The 25,813-nt window shown below is 38.5% G+C and overlaps 1 protein-coding gene across 4 annotated transcripts in view; it reads right to left on the bottom strand.

Annotated features, from left to right (window-relative positions):
* Positions 1-1,502: 1,502 nt before the first annotated feature.
* Positions 1,503-25,813, bottom strand: part of LOC131986195 (disks large homolog 4) — a 62,139-nt gene continuing 37,828 nt past the window's right edge. The window contains exons 4-22 of one of the 4 annotated variants that reach the window (XM_059351040.1): positions 24,956-25,009; positions 23,527-23,577; positions 23,281-23,405; positions 19,273-19,442; positions 18,977-19,113; positions 16,800-16,944; positions 16,192-16,327; positions 15,924-16,116; positions 15,708-15,810; positions 13,477-13,591; positions 9,649-9,840; positions 9,494-9,536; positions 9,368-9,398; positions 8,228-8,275; positions 8,026-8,127; positions 7,658-7,830; positions 6,477-6,589; positions 5,937-6,028; positions 1,503-4,871 (exon numbers count right to left, since the gene is read on the bottom strand). In XM_059351040.1, the coding sequence (XP_059207023.1) occupies positions 4,765-4,871; positions 5,937-6,028; positions 6,477-6,589; positions 7,658-7,830; positions 8,026-8,127; positions 8,228-8,275; positions 9,368-9,398; positions 9,494-9,536; positions 9,649-9,840; positions 13,477-13,591; positions 15,708-15,810; positions 15,924-16,116; positions 16,192-16,327; positions 16,800-16,944; positions 18,977-19,113; positions 19,273-19,442; positions 23,281-23,405; positions 23,527-23,577; positions 24,956-25,009 (2,130 nt within the window). In that variant the 3' untranslated portion in view covers positions 1,503-4,764. The remainder of the gene's footprint in view (positions 4,872-5,936; positions 6,029-6,476; positions 6,590-7,657; positions 7,831-8,025; positions 8,128-8,227; positions 8,276-9,367; positions 9,399-9,493; positions 9,537-9,648; positions 9,841-13,476; positions 13,592-15,707; positions 15,811-15,923; positions 16,117-16,191; positions 16,328-16,799; positions 16,945-18,976; positions 19,114-19,272; positions 19,443-23,280; positions 23,406-23,526; positions 23,578-24,955; positions 25,010-25,813) is intronic. The other 3 variants (XM_059351041.1, XM_059351042.1, XM_059351043.1) reach the window with 3 other exon arrangements.

Below are 25,813 nucleotides of genomic sequence, written 5' to 3'. Positions count from 1 at the left end.
GTGTGAGAGCAGTGGAGAGCTGCTGCAAGAGGAACACATAGGATGCACTAACATCTATGTGAAGCAATAATTCATTTTTATTTCTTGTAGAATGGACAATCTGGGATTAAAACACACTATCTGGTCAAGACACCATTACTATATCTATAGTAAATAATTGTTTACTGCTATACTAACCTTCTGCACGTTGTGTACAGCCCCGTTAACCTGTGAGCATTCAGCTGACCTGCTTCTTTTGCCATTTTTTCTTTTTCTTTCTAAGGCTGTAGTGGGCTCAATTTGAAGGCTGTAGAGGAACATACAGATATCATATAAAACAATGATCTGAGGAATTCATTGTCATGATATCTTGTCAGGCTGTCTGATTTTGGTGTGTAATTTTATCCACTTTCCTGTCAACAGGCCTACGGATTTTCTCCTTTAGAGGCTTGGATTTTTTTTTAAATGGCCTAATTCAGCATCAAATGTATGTAACAAATAGTATTAACCTGAGCATTGCTGCCAAACATTGATGTTCTGAACCCTTATACACCTTAATAGGTTTACTTAATTGATTAATTACATTTGTTTATTAGTGATTTATGTCCAGATCAACTTGACACACAGTGCTAATCTGCATTTCAAATGAATCAGATCTCCAGCTTACAAATTATGTCAACCACTTCTATGTGGCATTTATTGTTGACCTGCTATCTCCCCATAAAAAATCCCCAGCCCACAACCCCCAATTCTCAATAAAAGGGAGCTGAATTAAGTTAGTTTGTGTTCCAACAATGTACATATATTGAGCTTATTTTGACATGTCTGATTTGACATGTCAAAGCATTTTATTTGATTTATTGGACAAACTGCTCTGTAAAAGTATGTTTGAAGTTTTTTGATGAACATTTGAAGGGTCAGAACTGATGTCAATTAGATTTGGCAATATCAGAGCTATAAACATGAGCCATTGCTGCCTTTTTATCCTCAGGTGTGCATAAAGTACAAGCTAAGAACTTCTTAAAACACAAAAATATGAAATTATCAGTTCAGTGTGTGGGCAACAACAGGTCTAATCTTATATTTTGTGTTTTGAATCAAAAATTGTGCCATTTAAAAACTGTACAGATGACAGAAATACACTGCAAGCTGAGGCGAGCACAGGGACGAATATATGATCATGGCACCCACACACAGTGTGAATGTCTGCCTGTTCACACACGCACACTATAGCATTACGTGCAATCAAAGGGAAGGGTCCTCATTGTGCTTTTCTAAAGAGAAAATGGTTCCCCTGATGAGAGAGGGGGAGGTGGCAGAGCAACCATAAGAGCCCCAGCCAGTGTGTGCAAATGCAGCTGAGAGGAGCTTGTGTAAGCTGCAGAAAATGGAGAGTGAGTGCCCTCCCCTGGTCACACTGACTGCTGCTTTCCTGCAGCATCATGCAACCTGTTGAACTGAGACACCAAATCATTAACACAACACAGACAAGTCAACAAAAAAAAAAAAACAAGGTTGCTGAGTCCACTTTTCAGAAAGCATTTTTAAATTCATTTTATTATTTTATAGCTAATTTACAACAAGCGCTTCACTGAACTGGAACATTTTATTTTGCTTGATATTGTCATTGTTAAATATATTTTTCTGCATCAGTTGACTTTGTTGTAACTTTGTAATCAGTCTTTTCTGTAAAAATTCATATATTTTTATAAGGAATATCACACTATGATACGGATGGCTGAGAGAGATATTAAGAAATACATTGAACCCTCAAATAAAGAAATTGAAAACATATTATTCCATTCATGGATGTGTTGTCATGTGTTGTTTCTCTCGATGTATAAATGTAAATGAATGTGCTGATATATTTGTGTGTGTGTGTGTGTGTGTGTTTGTTGCCCACCCGGAGTGTGCAGATGTTGTTTCTGTGTTGGAGCAGTTTGAACTGGGCTGTGGCTCTGATGGATCCTGTACTCACATCATGTCTGCAGTGTGCACGGCTCAGTGTAAAGCCGCACAGCACTCCCAAAAACTCGATTTTATATATTTACAGCATTTCTGGCCGAGACCCAAACGCTCTCAATGTGGAAAAAAAAAAAGAAATTACAAAAATATACAGACTTGAGATGGAACCTGTGACAGTTCTAAATAAATAATAAACAAAAAAAATCATTCACAAGCTTCAGCTTTTCCACCTTTTGAGTCGAGAGAAGCAAGTGAGCAAAAATAAACAAACAATAAATATGAATGGTCACTTCCATCAATACTTCCACCTTCACTCTTATAATTCAAATTATAAGTAAATACAAACACATGCTCATAAAACCTGGGACTCCACCGCCGTTTTTCTCGCTGTAGCATATAATGCCGTCAGTGCAAACCTTATAAATACTGTTTTAATCATAGACACACGTAAAACCATCTTCATTGCATAACATCATAGCAGTATTGCACTACATCTTCTTGTGCGTGTCTCACTCTCTCGCTCTGGCACACACACATACGCACACCACCCATTAATGTATTATACATTATAACCATCATTGGATGTTATAAAGGATAGATATTCTCATATAGTATAATTTATATTTTTATACACAACTCTCCCACACACACACACACACGCACACACAAGCAGCAAACACACGAATGCACGCAGTCACACATACACACACAGCTGCATTGTACACGTGTTTAAATTAGTTGTTTTTTTTACACAAGAACATGTCAAATATGTCATTTCAAAGCTCTAGTGTGAGGTCTGCTTTACATTGAACGCTTCAGTTATTTCTGTGTAGCTTTTTGCTGCGTTTTACAACAATAAAATGGGAAATGTGAGTAAATTCAACAACCAAACTGCAATATTACCCAAAGGAACCAATGGAATATTGTTTGGAGATGTTGATCTTTACAGACTTAGTCCCGTTAGAAATTGTCATAAAAAAGATATATATATATATATTTATATTCATATTTATATTTATATATATATAGGCCATTTATTTGTTAAACATGACTTAGCTTTAATTTGTGTGGACACAAGAGGGAGAAAGAAGAAGCAGAGAAAAAGTGGAAGAGAGAGAATAAAAGAAGACCTATTCCTCCCACACAGGGGAGTTTCCACACACAGAGACCCACACGCACACACATGAACACACACAGACACACACACACGCCATGGCTTTTTACTGCGGCCACTGGAAACAGTGTGTACGTCTGCGGCTGAGGGGTTCTTTTTTGGAAGAGTGGTCAGTGAGTCGGCTGTGGTGCGATGAAGCTGCTGTTTGTGCCTAGAGAGATAACATTCATCCTGGATTCTGACTAGCAGGTCAGAACAGCCAGTCGCCCTGTAGAGGAGTGTGCTAGGTTACAGCTGAGGTTACAACTCTACGTGTGTGTGTATGTGTGTGTGTGTGTGTGTGGATGGGTGTGAGAGTGTGTGCGTGTTTGTGTGCGTGAATGTGTGTGCGTAAGAGAGCAGAGGCTAAACATAATGTCAGAGCATCTACTGCGCTCAGGTTCGGCCTCTCATGACCATATCTCATGACCGTGTCTCTCTTCTCGTCTTCCTTCATGAGACATGCTAAAAAACTCCCCCACAATAAGGAGGTGGAGAAGGAGAACACACCCTACTTTCTTACTTTCTTTTTATTATTTTTTTCTTGTTTTTTTTAGTCAGATTTTTCTGTTGTTTTTGTCTCCTCTCTCCATTGTCTTTGAGGATGCATGCACAAATTCAGCATATGAGTTTTTATCATTATAATTATTTGAACTGCCTTTAAATAATGCCTCGCAATATTCAACATGAGTGATTGAGCAAATGTCAGTCTTGGTCACTGAGGTGTTATTCTGAGTTCACGCTCAGAACCAAGAGGAGATTCACAAGAAAAAAGGGGACTCTTTTGCAGAGTGAAGACTCTTCGTCAAGAGGGACTCAGCAGGATCTGGGGCGCCCCCGTTCTCAGTCGTCCCCCTTTTCCTGTCCTGACACAAGGCAGAGCTGACAGGAGGAGGAGGAGAGAAAGCCAGGAGGTGATATAAAAAGAGTCTTTTCGCGCACCTCCATCTCAGACATAGGCGTGTGGAGATGCTCGATGGGGGGCGTGAGACTTACTACCTCGGGGTCCGTCCCTGCTGGGTCACCCTCTACTCTCTTTCAGACCTAATGTCCAGATACATCCAGACTGTGTTGAGATCCAGATGGACTGCGGTTCACACCTGGCATCAGAATGCATCTGAAATCAGGTTGTGATTGGATTTCGCTTCACATTTATCTGTTGGGGAAACTGCATCTAAACAGAGAAAACACACATTACACACTAAGTTGTTTGGCAGTGCTAAATCAACTGTGTTCAGGACATTTGCGTCCCCAGTTTTGGGTGCACTCACAGCTGTATTAAGAGCTGTCCACTTGTGGCCAAGATGCATTTTAATGCAGAGTGTGAACGGGGCCTCAAATCTCAATCCTGCCTTTTATTAAAGTGGAATACTGATTAAGTCTTTTCTCTCAGTCTCTTTTAGTCTAATTACACATCGCTGCGTTCACATCTTTCTCAGAGTCTCTTTTTTGGTATCGTTCTTTGCCTCGCTGTGTCACTTCCTGTGTTTGTCTCTGTGTTTGTCTTAGTATGCATTTGTCTCTCTGTGTCATTCTCAGTGATTGCCTAAGCACTGACTTTGCTGGAGGACAGGCAGGCAGGCGAGGCTGGCTTGGCCGTGAGGGTGAAGGGGATGTGTCGGTTGGTGGTTGTGAGAAAGGGCGGGGCGGTTTGGACGGGTGCAGCATCACAGCCTCTCCCGAGTGGGAATCCAGATGTAAGGCCCTGATTGCTCCTCGATCACTGTCTTTACTTTGTGATAGACCTCTTCAAAGCTGTCCCCTTCCACGACAGCTGCAGTGGCACACAGGATGTGTGAGGGGAAGAGAGAAAACAATGAGGGGTGGAGGAGAAAAAATGGCAACCAAAGAGAAAAGGGAGACAGTAAGGAAGCAGGAAAAATGGAGTCATTGGGGAGGAAAGAAAGAGAGGGACAAAGGAAAGGAAGGATGTTTATCATATATGTTTGACAAGACAGTTTATGAATACAACCTTCTGATCTGTGTACAATAAAAGCATTGTTAAAGATGTATTTCTCCCACATTTATTCAGTCTCCTACATATTCTTTCAGTGGCTGATAAAATGTCACACACCACAGCTGTTCATGATTTGTTATAAATTGGAGACGGCACCAGATTTGTCAGGAAACCTAACTTCCATATTCTGGCCACCGCTGTGATTTGCCCTAAATGTGTCTTTGAAATGTTAAAATGCTCTGAGTCCTCCCACAAGCAGTTCATTCTCTCATTTTACTCATTCGGCTCTGCCAGGGACATGTAAAAGTTCATCTCTGTGGAGGAGGCTTGTTTTTTATCATTGGCATTTATTGGCATTAAAAAATCTTAAAAAGTGGTAAAGTGAAATGTGTAGGGCTGTAACCAATGATTATTTTCATTGAAAAATGTGTATCCCAGTCTCTCAAAGTCCAGGGTAATGTCTTTAAATTTCTTGGGTTTTTTTTCAGCCCAAAACTGAAAAATTCTCAGTTTAATATGAAACAGAAAAACAGGAAATCTCCACATTCGAGAGGCTGAAAGGATGGCTTTTTCTGCCATTTTTTTATCATGTACAATTATGATTATCAAAATAGTTGGTGATTACTTTTCAGTCGATTGACTAATCGATTAGTTGACTCATCATCACAGCACTCTATGTGAGTGGCAGCAATACACAGTAAACCTGCTGTTTTAAATTGGAGGATTTGTTTTACCACCACTCAATAGCGCAAACACAGGTGTATTCGCTCACATTTACCATCTGCTGCTGCTATAATCCAAACTAAAATCCACTTGTAAGTAGACAGTACCTGGTATTAGATGTATTAGATGTGTGTTCACATTGTTCTGTATTGCTCTTACCTGAGAAACACTCTAGGAAGTCTTGTTCTAGTTTGAGGGCTCGGTCCATTCCTTTCCTGGCCTGCTCCTCTGTCAGGCGAGTGTTAATCTCTCTGTTAACACAAAACCTTCATTATAAAACATATTTTCATGATGTGCAGCACATTCAGCATCATTTTAAAATGCATTAAAGAGACAGAGTGTAGGCTTTAGTGTCATCTCGTGGTGAGGTTGCACATTGCACTGAATCACCCCTCCCTTTCCAAACATGTCTGAGAATTAAGCTGCCCTTCAGGTAATGTCAAAACATTAAAAGGCCCTCAATACAGCCAGTGCCTGCTTTGTCCATTATGGGCTACTGTAGAAAGATGGCAGTGCGACATGGCAGGGAAGAGGACCCACTCCTTGTGTAGATATAAATGTTTTTTTCTAAGCTAAAAAGACACAACAATTATTAGTTTGTGATTAAACAATGAAATCATAGTTATGAATATCATATCCTGTAAATAGATCCCCCTAAATCCTACACACTGCTCCTTTTAGAGCTTCCGAAGTACATACAGGACGTTCTCCAGTGACTTGGGCCGGACAAAGATGGCGATGGGATGAAGCTGAGCTGCTTGTAGTCTGCGCACAGCATTGGCCGACACATCCAGGATGCAGTGCTTCCCTTGCTGCTCGGGCACATGAGAGAAAGAACAAGGATGAATGAAGACATTGTTATTTTAGTAACGGCTTTTAAATTGCCAATTAAAGTCATGGGAAGAAAAGTCATGAGAGGCTATGGCACTGGTCACTGGTTTAAATCTTATCTGAGGGAGTAAAACATTCTGAATGGAATTAAAAATATTTAAATAACTGATATTCATTTTATTTGAGCAGTGTGGTATAATGTCTGGTATCATTTGTGCCATTTCAACGTTTTACTTACTTAACTGCATATCATAATTTTATCGATTTGTTATATTTATTTATGTCCTGTTGCTTATTGTTGCTCAAAATTGCTTTACTCTGTTTTGTTGTTTTGTGTTGCCTGGATTGCATGTACTTAGTCTTGATCATTGTTGATTGGTTTGTAAAACTGTTGCCAAAGATGTCAGATGAAAACTAGCCAGCTGGCAAACACTGCTGCATTAACAGAGGCGTTGATCAATGTGCAATGTCCTTATAAATAAATATATTGAAATAAATTAAATAGCCGTGCTTCATCTTATACTTCTTGTAAAAAATAATGCTAAAAAGCCTTTTTTTTTAAAAAAATGTCTTATATGTGTCTGCTTTTATTACATAGATGATGGCTGTTTTTTTTTAATTATTCATGTAACTTTTTTTATTTGATCCCTTGATTGTACTGTATTGTTGTTTTTTTTTGTTATTGCTGAGAATATAAGGGAACTTTATTGTTAAATGTTATTTGTAATGGTAAAAAACCCCAATAAAATCTATGTATTAAAAAAAATTTTTTTTCCCTTCTCTTTCTTTTCCTTAATGAAAGAATTCATTGAATAAGCAAACAATTAAAAATGAATATCTTATTTACTTATTTATTTATTCTTTTGGCATTGCCTCTTGTAAAAAATGCATAAATGTGGCAGGATGAATTGAATATGTGATGAAGCTGCTAATATTTGTAATTTCATAACCTGCAATAAAAAAATAAAAAAAATGTATATATTAAAAATTAAATAAAAATGTAATGATTGCTATTTTCTTATTTCCTGGTGCAATGTGTTACTGCCCACCTGCTCAGCCACCTCGCGGACACTCTGGACACTAGTGCCATACAGGTGACTGTTGTACTGGCCCGCCTCGATGAACCGATGGCTCTGGATGTCCTTCTCCATCTGCTCCCGTGAGGACACAAAGTGATAGTCCCGCCCATCCACCTCATACTCCCTCTTGGGCCGTGTGGTGTCTGTCAGGGGGAAAGAAGACAAACCAATGAAAAGCAGCACATCCACTTTGAATCTCAAAATGAAAAGCAATTTCTTCTCTACGAGGGATGCATTATGCAGACATCACCCTAAAATGGCTGCAGGTGGCAGCAGTGACACAAAAATAAAAACCAGAGAGCGAATCAGTCTCTATGACTGACAGCGTAATTACTTACGTGGGACACAAGATCCAAACTTATCAGGGAACTCAGACAACAGGTCATCATTTATCCTGTCTTTCACAGGACCCAGAATGATGATGGGCCTCGCATAATGAACTGAGCATGAGGAGAAAGAGAGAAGGGTTCAGAAAAAGGAAATGCAAACAAAAGTGTAACCTGAAAAAGCTTTAAATAATGAACTTCTGCATGATCTTACCTTCCACTTGGGTGACTGTCTCATAACTGTGTGAGGTTTTATCTCTCCCTGGTGACAGAACACAGACAAAGTATTTTCATAATTATAAATTGCAGTTAATTAATCAATTCTATCATTGACAAGAACAGTAAACATGTGCAATGGTGCTTTAATGTCCCAGGCATCAGAGAACCAGTGACCTCACAAGACTTATAAAGGATATATATAAAATAGAAAATGTTAAAAGATATACATTGTAAGCTCAGGGAAGTCACTAAGTAGTTATGATGATCATTCCCAGGAAAAGATAATGAAATAATGTGTTTATATATGGTATATTTTAATGCTTACACTTGTGCAGCACTGCAGTCGATATGAACTAATTGTGACCTGATATTGCAGCCTATTATTTGTAAGAATGGATGCTAAAGTATTCCTGTAGTCTCATTTTACACTTTTTACACCCACAATCCAAGGTTTTTGTCAGTTATTGTTGCAAATCAACCACCTAAATGCTGGAGGACAATCCAGGAAAAAAAACTTAAAAACTAAAAAAGATTTTGGCCTTCTTGAAGCACTTCTGCAGGTAAGACCATAGCTGGTTTTATACCACTTTTTATAGGATTTTAGTGAAAAAAACTTCTTCTCATGTTGCTGTGCACACAGGCCTTCTTGGCTGATAACCTTGAATTGTGCTGACTTACTGTTCACATGTTGCCTTATATTAATGAGTTAAGGAGGGGACTCCATTCACTATGACGGGGGAATCTGAATTATGATATGCATGATTGCATGGCTTCAAAAACATCTGTAATCTGGTCCAAAATGTGAGTAAAAACTGCTTGAGTCTGTACTTGGCAGTATGTCTGATGTTCACAAATGCCAAGGAGAAGGGCAAAGGGGAAGGGACTGCAGTTTACACATTTACAGGAGGCAATTCACATTCAATTGAGCTATTATCTTGCCCTGGGTATTACAGTGTTTCTGATTGCTATTTACAACTTATGTAAATGAGACAGGAGGATATTGTTTGTGTATGTGTCAGTAAATCTTGTTTCTGTGTTCCTACTCTTTCCTACAGTGTTAACTGTATTCAGTAGCATGTTTAAATGGTTGCTTGCAGGGTCAATACACATGACTTTTATGCTTTATACTAATTACCTTGAGTGCCCAAGCTGTCTCGACCATGGTCCTGCAACAGAAACCAGAGCAGAGATTTACATACTGGGAGGCAGTTTGAGATCACCAGTCACAATTTATTTAAAGAGCTCTGTTGAATGAACTTACCCTCTCTTTGGTGTTGACACGAGACCACTCTTTTCTCTCCACCCTGTAGAGACGGGGATTTTGTCACAGGTCAAAGTCTTTAACTTTAACTAAGGTGTGTAGTAATTTTTGAAGCACAATGAAAAAGATAAACCAGACCTCGCACACTCACTCACAGGGAAATGTCTGACCTGTGCTTGCTCGGGATGAAGCCGACCTCCTCGGCCTCATTCTGGGGGCTGACCTTACGGGCCTGCCACCACTCCTCATCCCCACAGTCCAACACATGCAGCACATCCCCAAACCTGAAGCCCAGTGCCTGACTGAGGAAGCCACAGTCCGCAGTCTTGTCATAGTCAAAAAGAGCCCTGAGTGATGGAAGAATTCAAATCAGTTACTTAATAAAAAATAATTTACATTACCTTTAATAATAATAATCTAAACAGCAGACTAGCTAACATCTTTATACTGCATATTCTGCACTGGAATTCTACTCCTTAATACATACTCCTTCTTTAGACACTTTATTTTTTATTGTATTTTAATATTTTATTGCTTGAAGTATGGGTTGTTCTTATTTAATTGTTATTAATTGTGTTGTGTTGTTATTGTCTCTGTGTGTAATGCTGCTGCTACACTGTAATTTCCCAGCTTGGGATAAATAAAGTCTATCTACCTACCTACCTACCTACCTACCTATCTATCTATCTATCTATCTATCTATCTATCTATCTATCTATCTATCTATCTATCTATCTCTCTCTCTCTCTCTCTCTCTCTCTCTCTCTCTCTCTCTCTCTCTCTCTCTCTCTCTCTCTCTCTCTCTCTCTCTCTCTCTCTCTCTCTCTCTCTCTCTCTCTCTCTCTCTCTCTCTATCTATCTATCTATCTAAAACTGAGAGAAACTACATTTCTCTTATTGCAATATCGTTTCCGTCCACCAGTGGCAGCACTGAGCGCTGTGCTTCTGCGGTAGATCAAAGAGGAAGACATTCTGCGCCATCTTGGTTTCATATCTGTTTAAAAAATTGGATTGACTGTGAATGCTCATGTTTTTAGTTGACAGAAGTCTTGTTGTGATCATTTTACCCGCCCCTAATATGCCGTAAATTCTGCTGAACTGTTGTTGAGAGGTGCCCCATCGCTCTGGTTGCTTCTATTCCAACCTTCAGCTGATTAGCATCGTATTATTAGCATGGAATACCTGCAATGGGTGTTTATGTTAATTAACCGATTCAGGAGCCGATTGGACGGTGACCCGCGAACGCAAGCGACAAATCCACTCACCCGAAGCCGAGCTAACACTTCTGTTCAGCGGAAGATGATTTAAATTAGCCTCGTTGCTTATAAAGTATAAGTGAGACGGAACTTGGCCAGAATGTGGGAGTACGGTGGAAACTGGATGGTTATGGCGCCGGTGTCGTGCCAAAAAGTGATTGCCTGCCAGAATCTGATTTCTGGCCGCGGGAGCGCACACGGCAGCCCGTTGAGCGGTCAGATCTTTACATTATGAAATTCATGAATGAGATCAAGTCATATTTAGGCTGAAATAACCTTTGAGTAACTGTATCTGGCCTTCAATCAATTTTTGGCAGGTGAAAATGCCTATTTTGTGTTGTAATGGTCCTTTAAAGGGATTCCAAGCTGTCCTGTGAGCTCTAGTGTTTACATTATGAAGCTCATGAATGAGATCAAGTCATATTTAGGCTGAAATAACCTCTCAGTAACTATACTATGCCTTCAATCAGTTTTTGCGAGGTGAAAACTAAAATAGACGTGTCTATCACGTAGTTGCCATGTCTGATTTCGCTACAAACTACACTTCTTTTGGCCACAGTTGTAATAATTACGCAACAACAAACGTTAAACTTTCGAAGCCACATGCCTTTGCTATAATTACATTATAATACAGTTGTGTGTATCTGCATATTAAGACCGTTTAATCCAGAGAAAAGCAGACGTGTTTACGCTACCGCTCAACGGGCTGCCGTGCGCGCTCCCGCGGCCAAAAATCAGATTCTGGCAGGCAATCACTTTTTGGCACGACACCGGTGTTACGGAGAAAAATAGTTATCTGGTGACTTGCCATAGTTAGGACAGCCCTTTTACACTTAAAATAAACCAAATGGCTCATTAACATCTTCACTCATCAGAGTTAGGAAAAAAATATTTTACTTTTTAACGTAAAACCAAACAAAGAGGGAGTATTCAACCGCAGCCGTAACTGCGACAATCACAGTCGGATTCGGCTGAAAGTCACCAGATAGCTCGGTCACTCGTTAATCCGTAACACCTCCGTGTCATCGCCACGAAGAAGGAGCGAATTTGGAGAGAAACTAAAATAAAGATGGGAACTAATCATAACAGGATTTTTAAAGGATATTTATTTACCTTCTGGACTGTGTGGATGCACTATGGGCTTTCTGTCGGTATCAAGTCCTACACAGAGCGAATATCGTGACCCAGACTGAACTTTTTTTAACTTTTTTCATCGCCATGGCACTGCTGGTTATGAGTCACCTGGATCTGGTGAGTACTTTTTCATTAGTTTACACAATCAAGCAAGAATTTGTTCTCAAGGTAAGACCAATTTTCCTTTTACCCTGTGCAGCGTGATATGTTTTGCCTTTGTTGGATGTTTGCTCATTGTGGCTATGAGTGCTGTTGATGTTTGAGTGGAGTGACGCTGTTCAGGGTGCTGAAACTGTGTTGAGCTGCACTTTACTGTATCTCACTGTATTTACACAGCTTTGCATGGGATGAAAACTGCAGCCTCCTCTGCATCACATTTGCTTATATAAAGTATAACTTGGCGCATGATGATGTCTTGTTTTGTATGTAAAGTGCAGAAGTTCTTAACTAGTATATACAACACACAAACTATGTGGCTTTATTGGCTGTACACAGGACATCTAAATGAGATGCAGATTGCTGTTATGTGCGGTAAATATTTACTTTAAACTAGCATTTGCAGTAAATCTATTATCGTCAGTACACGTCTTGCATCTGCAAGATACACATAAAGCCTCAGAGAGTGGTATTGTGGTAAATGGTGTCTTCAGTCTTTTTGCCAGACTGGGGAAGTTTAACTATATGCTGATATATCTTTCCTTTGCAGTTTGTACCCTTTTAACGCACACATTTCATAATCCTGTTTTGTGCAGGGCTTGCCCTACTTTGAGTTTTTTAAGCAAGATCTACCAAAGGGGGTTGATGGGGTCTGGTGTTTGGGCTGCAGCATGTGAATGATAAGTAAATGTTCCATTAATTTTCTCTATGGACATTAAAGAAAATCCCTATATTAAAAGCCATTAGCCGGCATTAGCGGAGACCTAAATCTTGACCTATTAAAGAAGCAAAAGAAAGGCCAAAACTGCTCTTATTGGCTTTTAGAGGAGAGTGAACTGCTTTGCTCATTAGTCTTTTTGAATGCCTCCCATTCTACTCACACAGCCAGCCTCAGACAGTATTTACTATCACATACTGTATTTTCAAATGTATTGTGGTTTCTTATACAGACGGTCCCTTGTATTGTGATTTCATCCCTCTGTTCTGGCTCACATTCACACAACTTTGGAGCCTCTCCGATTTATGCAATATAGGATTGGTCTGCATTGTCTACAATTAATAATTTCTTTCCAATAATCAAATTCTCCAGTGACAATGAGTCATATTCTCGCTTTCAAAAGTCAACATTTCATCTCTATAAAGGCCTGGCAGCAACTTCATACATTTAAAAACAACAGTTGGCACCATAACAGCAGCGCCTTGCTGGATTTGCTGAAATTATGACTCAATTTATGACGATGCCACAGAGGATTCAGTTAGAGCAATCCAGTTATGTCACAAGTCCTCTGGTGCTGAAACAGATGCTAGCTAATGAAAGGTTGCCGATTACTTTAACAAAGCATATCACTGACATTTGTCTTGGCTAAATATGCTTAACACACTGTAATGTTGGCTTGCGTGCAAATTTAGATGCATTTGTGTTAATCTGTGTGAGACCTGATGTAGAAGCCTCTCTTTGGGTTGCTCCTTAGCGTCGTGGTTCCAGAGCCCATACTGCTGTTCATCAGCTGTTCCCTCAGGTCATGGATCTTAGCCTCAAAACGGCTGTACTCTGAAACGGAGAAATACAAACTTTAATTTCCTTTTTCACTCCCACGACCAATTGTGATACCTCAATTTAGGCCTAGTCCACACGTGGGTGGGCAATTAGAAACCTGAAAAAAGAACTATTTCCGGAAGGGTACCAGTCTGCAATGGTGAGTGATCACTCTGTACATTTATGTGTACAGTAAACATGTAAAAAGTCTTGTTACCATGTTTAGAACAAGCATTTTGGAAATGTCTGCAATGCACAAAACGTTGCCTCATATGATGCCTCATAGAGGGGATAATGGCGCGCACTTTGACATTACTGTGGCATTATGTCAACACTGAAAGTAGAGTTTCTGAAAGTGGGTGGTTGACGTGAAAAGTGAAAAACAGAATAATTCAAAAAATATATGTCAAATGACATACAATTATATTCCCTTATATGTGAATAACTCAAAACTGAATGTGTCCATTTCTAATTCTTCATATATTTAGCACATTATTAACTTTTTGGTGTGGTAGTCCTAAAATGTGTCCACCGGTGCAACAAAATAAAGAATGTCATTATTTAATTAAGAGAATGTTGGACAGATAAGATAGATAAGCCCAAGGCATATTAGTTATGAATATTTTTATCAATTTACATTATTTTCAATGATCAATCAATGTAAATTGATAAAAATATTCAGATCAATACTTAAACTGCGTTGTACCAAAGGACTACCTTAAGACGACCAGTTCCAACACTGCACGGAAATAGTAATATTATGAAAATATTTGAGACAGAAGTGATCTTGTGTGCAGTCCACCTGCTCCAGAGATGTCTTCTGTCCTTCCTGATTCTGGAAGGACCCCTCTCAGTAATGGGGTGGTCACATTAACGCCTGTTTTATATCGACATCATGGCGTTGCTCCAGGAGGACACCAGTTTTGCGGAAAAAAATGTAATGTGTCATAATAACTCTACATAGGGACCTTAACACTTATATCCTCTAGATTCATTAAGTAAACACTCGTATGACATGCATTCAAGTATTTTAATGTATTTAGATACATTTTTCATTAAATTACAGTTGTTTTAAAATAAGTAATGCTACCTAGGACAGTTGCACCGGTGGACAAATGTCATGTTCAAAACAGAATATTTGCATAATTGAAGAACGATACTCATTGTTTGCAGATGGATTAGATGTAGAAGAATGAACTGCATATTAAAACATTAATTTTAATGAAATATTATCAAATTTTGGTAATATTTGTCACTGGGAACACAAAAGTTGAGCGTCACGTCAACCACCCAAGTGTTTTTACCTTCGACTAGGTTTTTACCAAAGGACGTTGTTTTACGAAAGATCTGCTTTCAGTGGCACAAAACACAGTTTACGTGTGGACGAAATGCTAAAATACATAGACAGTAATGCCAAAATTCATAGAGTGGACAGGGCCTTGGAGTACTGATCTAATACCAGTTGAAATGTTAACCATTTTAAGTTAAAAAATTGTTTTGTAATTTACTTTAAAATTTGTGAAATCTTCAAAATGAGATATCTCATGTCATGTAGGCAGTTGTGGCGTTACCATCAGGTAGGGCTGGGCGATATGGCCCTAAAAGAATATCACGATATTTCAGGCTATTTTTGCGATAACGATATTCTTGACGATATTACCAAATACTTAAAAATATATAGAAAATATGATTTTTTTTTCGTCTGTATAAATAAATAAAAATCTAAATTGTAGTGTGAAGTGCAAATCTCAACAGTTGCCAAATACAAAATAATTTACTCTTGACTCTTGAGTATGAGCAAATAATAAAGATAACCATTTAGGGGTTTCGGGGGCATATTTTAATGACATTTTGTAAAGGAGAATAAAGGTTCTTTTATGTTTTATTTAAGTCATCTGATTTTGACAGTCTTCTTGTAAGTTCTGTGGTGGATTCTGTTAACACACTGTGCTCTTATTTTGAAAGCTGCATGTGTTTAGCGACAGGGAGAAAGTATCTTTTTGTGATTAAAACAACTTTAACCACTACATCAAGAAGTAGGAATGTTACCAATATCATGATATGCATTTTTTTAACCATAAAAAAAATGTACCGGTATTATCGTGAACAATACAATATGGCACACCCCTACCATCAGGTCTGTACTGGGCGATGATGGTCACGGTCTGGCCGGCGTTCTTCAATGCTGCAGCTGCCTGTTCATGTGTGGCCATACGCAGGTCCACACCGTTCACCTGATGCACACACACACACACACACAGCATGACCGTTAACATCCACAGCTGAAAATCACTTAGTTCAAATGCATTTGTGTTTGACAACTTAACGGAGATAAAAGTGTCCTTACACTGAGGATCTGATCGCCCTTGTGCAGCTCTCCGCTGAGGTCAGCTGGCCCCCCTGCCAGGATGAAGGAGATAAAGATCCCCTCGCCGTCCTCTCCTCCGACAATGTTGAATCCCAAACCGGTGGAGCCTCGGTGGATCAAAACTCTGCGAGGCTCCCTGGTCGAGAGTTGGAGGAGGGAGGAAAGTAGACTGCTGTCATGTTATCAATATGCACACTGATACAGCTAATTCTACTGTTGGTGCTTATAATAAATCAGTACTTCTCACCTGGGGATGTCATCATCTCCCATCATCCCATGCAGAACAGGAGAAAACCGACTAGGAGAGGTGGGAGTGAGGGCTTGTGGGTAATCTGACCCGAGATAATTGGGGTGGCTGAGTTCAGTGTCCATATGGGAATATGCTGGGAAAAAGACACACAAAACCACACATAAGAGGTAAAATATATGGCTCTTCCACCAAACAATTCACTTGTGGAATGTGAAATTGTCTTTATGAAAAATTCTCTGTAATAATCTCACGAAAGCCGAGAGCATTACCACTCTTAGATTCTTTTATTACAAGGACTTTCATCAAGAGGCGGGTTCAAGTCAAGGACTTTTTTTGTGTTTTTGTGAGGGAAAAAAGATCGAAAACCCTGAACCTGTAAACCTCAGCTTTGAGTTTTTACAGAACTCCCACAGTCATCTCTGGTGATTTAGAAAGAACAAGTTATTCCCTCTATACTCTACTGCTGTTTCAAGTGTGAAGAAAAATCTCTCATTTTTTGTGGGTGTACATTCTTGGAAATGCATCAGCTCGAAGGCAGGACATTTGGTGATGACGTTTCTCCTGGCCACACTTCACAAGACACAGTTTAGATTATCACAGCTTACTGCTGGTGAGGTCCGGAGGGTTGTAGGAGTTGGTCAAGAACAGGTTGTTGGGCTTGGCCACCCTGAGGTACACCACCTCGGCTGTGTTCTTCAGAGCCCCCACTGCATCCTCATGCATCACGTCCTCAAGACACACGGTGTTTACCTGATTGTTTACAGGGAAACATAATCCATTTTAGATTTTATGGCATGTTGTGGTTAAAATGATCTTCATTTACGTGAATTGCAACCATGCAGTGCCTCATCAACACACTCTTCTATCACACGTAGACTACAGATACTTTGCCAGCATCCATTTTTAGCAGGAATTCAGTTAAATTACAACCCTCTGCACGCACAGGGCATTCTCCATCACATGTGCAGCCCACACTGCTGCCAACACTACTGTCTGAGCCAAAGAATTGCAGGCTTTCGTGTAAGCTATAATAATATTACTGGAGTGAATATGTCTTATTTTCGATGATATTTCAGTCAACCATTAGAGCACTGTGGTCGATGGTTCGATCCCTTGCCCTGGCAGAAGGTTGCAAGAAACTGAACCCTAAATTATTCCCAATGGCTGCATGAATGTGTTTACCTTACTGACAAGCAGCAGTGTATGAATGAATGGGTAAATGCTGGCTTGTAAGTGTAAAAGCGTGTGTTTGGTCATGATAGAAAATCTATAAATGCTGTTCATTTACACCTTCTGAGTTTATGCTACCCAGCTGTTACTGTGTGGGATGTAGGTTGATAGAGCATGCTAATTAAGGAGATGTAATTATCTTTCTATTATGGATCTCTATTATCTCTTTCCAATCATCCTTTATTGTAAAAAAAAAAATTTTGCACACATTTACAGCTCATATTTTCAAAAAATGTCTTTCCCCATGAGTTAACTCACCACATGGCACATTTCACATTGTATATTTTTGACAAATGAATGCATTTATTTGGAAAATTAATGGATTAAGCCTGCTTATATAATCCATTATGATGTGGTAAAAATTAAGATGCTATCTGCATATGACATGGTGATACTGCCTGAGCGAATACGCCCTATATTTCCTTTTTACTCCTGTTAATTTCCATAAATTTATGTTAATTTTCAAGTTTCATGTCGGCCAGTGACCAAACTACTTTTAGGCAATAGTTTTGTGATTTGGACGATGCTTTACATACTGATCTTTGCGTGTGTGTGAGAAATTAGCTTCAATCATGTGGTTATTTCATCACATTTATCCATTAAATTAGCATAAAACATGCTTTTGCGTGATATCGTCATCATGATGTGAAATTACCTATATTAGGGTAGAAGATTCCAGCCATAACCCTGATGGAGCCCCATCCTAAACTGTCATATTTATATTTACAACTTACGATGGTGCTCAAAATTTCTGATTAAACCTCACCAATAGATCAAATGAATTTGTCTAAATCTACATTTCATCATTTTACAGATGACAGTGAAATATATTTTATCATTCTAATGCCCAAACAATAACCTTAAAATGATTTGTTACATCACGGACGTTAAAATAAATCAAACACAAGGTTAAAAGTGCTAAAACTGCTAAATGATTTTGAAATCCCTTCCTTTAGAAGAAAGCCAAAGAAAAGCTAGTGGTCCCCTATAAATTGGGAGTCCTATAGGTAGGCTAATATGCAAATCCCGACGCTTAACTAGCTGGGTGTTAAGGTTTCCAAAAAAGCACATCATTACATTTGACTTAACATAACCACTGATGGTGATGTAATCATAATGAGAAGGAGCATGTTGCCGTGTCTCACTCTGAGGTAAAGCATTTGCTCAGACACCATTTAGTAGAAACCAAGCACCATTTTGAAGCTGCTGGTGCTGTTCTGGCCATCAGCTGCTGTGTCACAGCCTCTCCAGCAGATGGCAGCAATGCTGCTCAAGAGCCATCGTGGCAATACTCCAGTTAAACATTTATCCCATCCTACACAGCTATTAACATATTAATGAAAGTAATTTCAGGCCGTGAAAATTACAGCTGTAATTTATCTTGGCTCTTTATACATCAATGCTGCTTGTATACACAAATGTGTGAGTGTGCATGTGTGTGTGTGTGTGTGTCTGTTTGCTCAAAGGGTAAGACTCTGAGGCTATCAGTGACATGTATATATGTGGGCATATATCTCTCAGTGCTAGTAGGTATTTTATATGAATGACCAACCATTAAGATTTTGTCCCCGATCTGCAGACGGCCATCTTTATGAGCCGCTCCGCCTTCGATGATCTTGGTAACATAGATACTGTTATCTCCTGGTATATGCTGGTTTCCCACCCCTCCAGCAATGCTGAAACCTAATCCTGGGAAAAGGGAGAGAGGCAGAGAGTGAGCAAAGGAGGTATGGGTTAACACAGAGCAGATTTGCTAAATCCAGAGGGCACAGCTTAGCTGGGTATAAAGCATTCTTAAGCCCACACAAAAGCGTTGATGCTGTAACACCAGTCCACACTTCCACATACCTTTAGGCCCTTTGATGAGTTTGATTTCAGTGACTTTCTCTGCTGCTGGTTTCCTGCGGAGAACATAGAGGCGGACGATAGCACCTGCCTCCTTAAGGGCCTCCACAGCTTGGCTGTGTGTCACCTCCCTCACGTCAACATCATTCACAAATAGGATGCAGTCGTTCACACTAAGAAACAGAGAGCGAGGGAAAGGGAGAGAAGGGGAAAATAGTGAATGTTTTGATGAAGAAATGTGGTGTAATCCTCCACCAGACGAGGTCAGGAGCAGTCAATCTCCAGCTATAGCTGTGGAGATCCAGTTTCACCACATACATCTGGCCTTTTACCCCCAACTCTCAGTATCCAAACCCCTTCTGCTATTGATCCAGCACAAAGGTTAGCTGCAGTATAGCTCTCTGCATTCCTGAAAATGATGAGGAGTTAATATGTGAAGTGCGAGTGACAGCCTGTGTGCAGAGGAGAAGCCGACTTTCAAGCATTTTGATGAAATAGCTATTTTCAGGCACACACACATTCTTCCTCCCAGGGCCTAAAAACTCTACTTATCACTATTCCATTCATGTGTTTAAAATTGATTTTTACGGCCATGAAAATTATAGGGTGTAAAATTTTGTAAGACTGAAATAATTCTTGAGGGCTGCAAGAGGTTTAACAAATGAAGCTTAGCGAAAGTTCAATCAGGGAGACTATCTTCATGCCTGCTCTATTTATTTATATTCATTCTCTCTCCCTTTCTTCCTTCTCCCTCTTTACAACTCAAGCTGACTCTTCATGACCACTGTGAGCTGAACATCTTGTTGCTGTCAAACTTTCAAACTGCTCCTTTCGCTGCTGCTGTCAGCTGTCATTTCAGTGTTGAATCAATAAAACCCTCCTCCACCCTGTTCACCTCCAGTTTTCATCACAACCACCACATCCACTGAGCTCATTACAAGTCCCGCTGCACATCACATTCATCTACATTTTCAGACATTGTTCTCCACCATTACCACCGACTCCACCAGGGGAATATTCCTGTCCAGCTAACCTATTCCCGAAACTTCTTAGATTAATCTTTTGTTGCAAGTCTTCTTGTACGTCTAATGTACAATTGGTGGGGCGACCTCATAGTCTCAAGCACTGAAACTATAGTTGTTTGATTCCTTTTTCAGAAAAAGTATTGCATGACTACCCCCCGCCCCCAAATCCCCTCTGAACCCCAACAAGCTGTTTCAGGGCGTTTTTTGCTCTTTTTACATTTTACTCACTGTGTCCTTGTATTTCACTGCAGTATATAAGTCCTGTAGCTCTAAGGAACCAGCATAAACTTTGTTGTTCCCACTTCATGGCTAGAAGTGGGAACAACCCAAAAATGTATTTTGTACAGAATTATAATTAATGACATAAATAATTTCAAAAAAGAATAAAAAAACCGCAAGTTCAATTTTTCTGATAAATTATTTGTTCAAAAATTAAAATAAAATGGAATGTATATCTATATAACTCTTTTCCAAGCATCATGAATATTGGAGAAAAAAAATTGGATTTCAACATGCTATACATATTGAACTGTTTGCATTTTTACAACCCCTCCTTGCAGCCTCTCCTGTCCTCTCCTCTCTGCTCTGTGTAAACAGATTTTCAGTGAATATTTGTCACGTGACCGTTCGTCTCGGCAGCATCAGTCATGGCCTCACAGTGTCACTGAGGAGTTTTTTTTTTTAGCAGAATCTAGTTATTTTAAATGGTTAATTTTTTTTTGCAACTTTTTAAATGAGACATGTAGATTAGTGATTTTGGGTTTTTTGTGACAGAAATATCACAATGTTAATCCTTATTTTGGTTACTTTTTCTAACTATTGTAAGCAATGATCCGTTCAAGGACTCTCTCAAATTTTCGACTATAATGCCGATAAACTTTCCTAATGGTGCACACTCTGTCAAATAAGCCTCAATTTCAATAATGACTCTCCTGATTGAAGTGAGATACATCGCTAAACTCCAAATGGCTGCTGACATCTTCACACAAAGGATTTTACACTGAGCTGCATATTCTTTGTGAGGCTTTGATATACTTTTGCATGTAAAGAAGAGGACATTATTATCAGTTTTTAATGCTGGCAATTCTAGTGCAACTGCGCCATAGAGTATCAATGAATGCTCATAAATGTTTAAATACAACCCGATTGAAGATTTAAAGAAGACTTATGTAAAGACTGTATAATTTTCAATCAATCTCGCTTTCACAAACCTCGGAATGCTTTATACTGATTTTCAAAGATTGTTCAAATAAATCATAAAGCCACTGAGTCACTTATTGTGGAAGAAATAACAGTGTTTTGTGTGAATCATCAAACAGAGACTTCAAACCATCTGACAGCAACATCAATTTGAGACTCCCAAATAGCAGGTTTTGAAAGGTTTTCAAGGAATTTTCTTAAAGATAAGAAGAGCTGTGTTGCTCAGAGCAGACCGGAAAGGCCAAGAAAGAAAAAACTGCATTCAAGCAAATATAAGCGTTCTCTCCAGGCCTGCTTTCCACTCTGAAGTCATTCCAGATGAACGTTTATAGGTCAACTGTAAAGAGAAGGACGAGGACGATGCCTCTGTGCATGATTTGTTTATTGCAGTTGCTGTTTATTGTTATTCCCCTGCCATTCCATATCATGTCCTTAATATAGGATCTCTTTTCAAATATATATTGTTGTGCATGAATGACAAGACTCTTGAATCTCACAAAAAAAGTGGCATTACAATAAGGGATTCATGTGGGGCTGATAAATGATCAGCCAACGATGGCAAATTTTTCGTATTATTTACTGTTTTGCTAATTAAATTAAAGCCAATAAATAGAGCCAAATACCAAGCAAAATATTTTTCATCAGCTTAGCAAGCGCAGCATCTTCACACTCCGATACAGTAGGTGATGGTATTGGTTTGCAATCCGCCAATAAACATAGAGAAAAAGAAAAACAAGTGCAGAACACTGAGTAGAAAGCCAAACACAGTTTTAGAGGAAGACAAAAGCTTTCTATGTGAATTTTTCCTCTAAATTCTCCTTAAAAGCCAAAGTATGTTTGTGAAGTTTTTAATGTACTTTACTGGAAAACAATAAATAGAGACTTTAAGAGTCAGAAGTAGGGATGCACAAAATTTTTGCGAATTAATTAATTAAGTTTGTTATCTGTGTCAATTCTGGCTTTAAAATTAACTATTAGATATTGTCCAACACGCCGATATAATAAACCGATATAATAAACCGATAAAATAATAGGCTGCTGCTTCCTTGATTGGCAGACAACAAGATATATAAGAGTGTGCACCATAATACTGAATGGTAATTCCTCTATAGAGGAGACTCGATCTATTTAGTTCTATAGAATATTTAATCATCCATTGCTGCTCAATACATCTTAGACTTTTTATTCTCTGCTGTGTATAAACTACAAGTTATGAGCTTCTTTTTAAAACACTAGCGGCTATTGTATCAGCCATGAAAAGCAGGTAGTTATCGGTTAACAAATCAAGTGAAAAAACAACAACGACTAAGTCTTTATACTTTTTTAGGCCAAACAGATAAAGTTAAAGCAGGGAAAAGTTTTGAAAGACCTATAAAAGTAGGAGGGAATATTTGTTGGTTAGCGGCATTGAGATGTTGAATTAAAGAGGCAGGCAGGTCTTCTGTGATGTAACTTTGATGCTGAACGGACCCGACAGTCAATAGGCTGTAGTTCTGTGGAACAATACTTTGGACTTAAAACGAAGAGGTGAGCTCCGACTCTGGTTGTTTGTCTGCCCTAAGTGTGTTTGCTGGTAGAAAAGTAACTGGCTGTCTGAATCAGTGAATTCAAAAGAAAAGGTGCAGAGACGAGGCAGGGTAAATGGACGCAGCAGAGCAGCGTTTCTTTCATCTGAAGAGTCGGCACTAATGGGCCCGTGGGCTTTTTTGATTGTTGGATTCCTGTATTTGTGGAATGTGGGAACATGAATGCATTAAGGCTGGTTTTGTGTTTTCTGTGGTTTTACCTCAGCCGCCCGTCCATAGCTGCGGCTCCTCCAGGTATGATTTTGGTGATGAAGATGCTGGGGTCGTCGCCCACATGAGGGTTGTCTGTTCCTCCCGCTATGCTGAAGCCCAGGCCTGAGTTACCCTGCAGGAGCAAATCCAAACAAAAACATGTTATTATTCAAATCAGGGCTTTACAGACTGGAGACAGTCAAACTTTTCTTTTTCCATGTCTGCTGGTATACATGCAAAGTTTTTTGACTCACTCTCTCCAGTGTGATCTCCTCATATTCGATTTCCCCTTCTGTTCCATTCACCTGCAGAAAAGACATGTTAGTATAGTTTAATTTAACGAAAGTTCAAAATTAGCAAGGCTGCTTAATCATGGCATAAATCATTAAAATCTTAATTAATTAAAACGTGATTATTTTGGTCAATATTGAGATCTCAATTATTTTATAAAATAAAAAAGTAAAAAACATAGAAAAAAGATATATTTTCCCACAAAGTTCAACTGAAAGACAAAAATAAAAAGTAAAATAAATGAATATGCAAATATAGTAAAATATACATATATAAAGATGCATGTACATAATAGAAAAATAACTAAATAGAAATCAAAAAGAAAAAGAAATAACTCCTGAAATAATCATATATTCAGAATATAAAAATAATTAATATCAATACATTTTACCAAAATAAAATAGATCCAATATGATGTAGTGCACTAATACAGCCTACTCAAAAATACTGAATATACATACAAAATTTTGGTAAACTAAATTCAACATATTCTAGTCAGTATTCAATGAAAATGGGTGAAAAATTACTGCTGTAATCAATTAATTGTTTTTTTATCTCCATTACTTTGTTTTCATAATCACTGGAAGCCAAAAGCATTAACTGTTTAACTGTTTGTACAACTAAAATATAAGCAAAAATAACAGTTTGAATTCTAAAGTTGGCTTATGTTGATTCATCATTTCCCTCTGGGCTTGATCATCATTTGTTGTTATTCATCAAATGAGAGGGATTTCCCATCAGCATCATCAGCACCAAAATCTAATTATAGCACCTCTTAACTAGAAGTTCTGTCCAGTAATTTAAATCCAGTTTTGTTCCGCTCCTCTTTGACGTACTGTATGTGCACCGGTGCAGTACCTGCTTGAAAACAGCAACGCCATTCTTTTAGTCTAATTCGCCTTCTGGCTGAAAAACTCAGCTACACATCAGCTTTACCTCTGCAATTAAGCAAGTCCCTGAGGAAGAGGGAATTTAAAGAACTTCAGACTTCACTGTTTTTGTGTCTGACCTAGAAAACAACTTTTCTTAGTGCTGTAGTGGTGCAGGGAAAAAGAAAATACTGGTCTGTGTTGAAAGACTTTCCTCTGAAAAGCCTCGTTCTCTAATCCCTCACAATTCATGACAATATGTTCAAGGTGTTTCCACTACTTTCATTTAAGAAAAGACATCATTAAAGAACTTTGAATCACATTAAGTAATGTTTCTAATGTATATCAAACACAGCAACCTCATTTCAATTAAAAAAAGAAGTCAAATTAATTACTTTTATCATTCAGATTAAAACAAAGACCTCCCGAATTAAATGACTGATAATAGACAGTGAATGTGAAGGCAGTAAAGTTGAGCCTAACATAACAATACAATAAAGGGGAGATTAAACATAATCCTTACATATGGGGAGCCATCGAGTGTGTCAGTGTTCACCACCACTGGAGGAGTATTTCCCTGGAGGCAGAGAGAGAAGACACGTTATTAAGAAATAATGGCAGAAGCTCAAAGATGAGGCAGCTCCTGGATGGGCTCTCAGTATATCCCTGAAACCTTCAGCCGAGACTGATGGCCATTTTAGCTCTCAGTGATAACACTATTCTCATTTTGCTATACGGTGTCAGTCTAAAGGCGAGAGAGACATTTGTTACTACCCTCCCTGGATGGACATAGAAATAATTCATGCTAGACCCAATGGTTTTTACAAACTCTTGCTGTTTGGTTTACTTACACTGTTTATTTTACAAGAAATTTAGTGTTATTTCACATGTTTTTTCCCCCTTTTTCCATAAAACAATAAAAAAAAAGCCAAGAAAAAACAAGATATAAATATATATATTTGTTTTTAATGTGCTTTTACATAATATGTCTGTTTTTTCACTGTTACATGCCAATTTAACAACGATAATATACTGTAATTTAGTTATTTTTTTCTTGTAATAAACATAAAAAGACATACAGAACATGCAGAACATAAACCACCCCACCCTCAACAGAATAAGTAGATTTATGGATTAAAAAAATACAAACATTAAAATAAAAGTACAGCAAGAAAGGGCTAGATGCAGCAAATTCAGATAATGCAGTATACCTATCAATCAAGTATCAATAACATATATAGGAAAATATTTTTTTTTTAAAGTAAAAGCAAGAGAAAAAAGTCATATAATAAAATAATAACAGAATAAAACAATAAAAGTAATAATAGTAATAATAATTATTATTCACTAAAATAAAATAAATAATAATAGATTAAAACAA

This window comes from Centropristis striata, chromosome 15, assembly GCF_030273125.1.
Source record: "Centropristis striata isolate RG_2023a ecotype Rhode Island chromosome 15, C.striata_1.0, whole genome shotgun sequence".
Classification (NCBI taxonomy): Eukaryota; Metazoa; Chordata; class Actinopteri; order Perciformes; family Serranidae; genus Centropristis; species Centropristis striata.
Note: the sequence above shows the minus strand (reverse complement) of the source record. Positions and strands in the feature narration are given on the sequence as shown.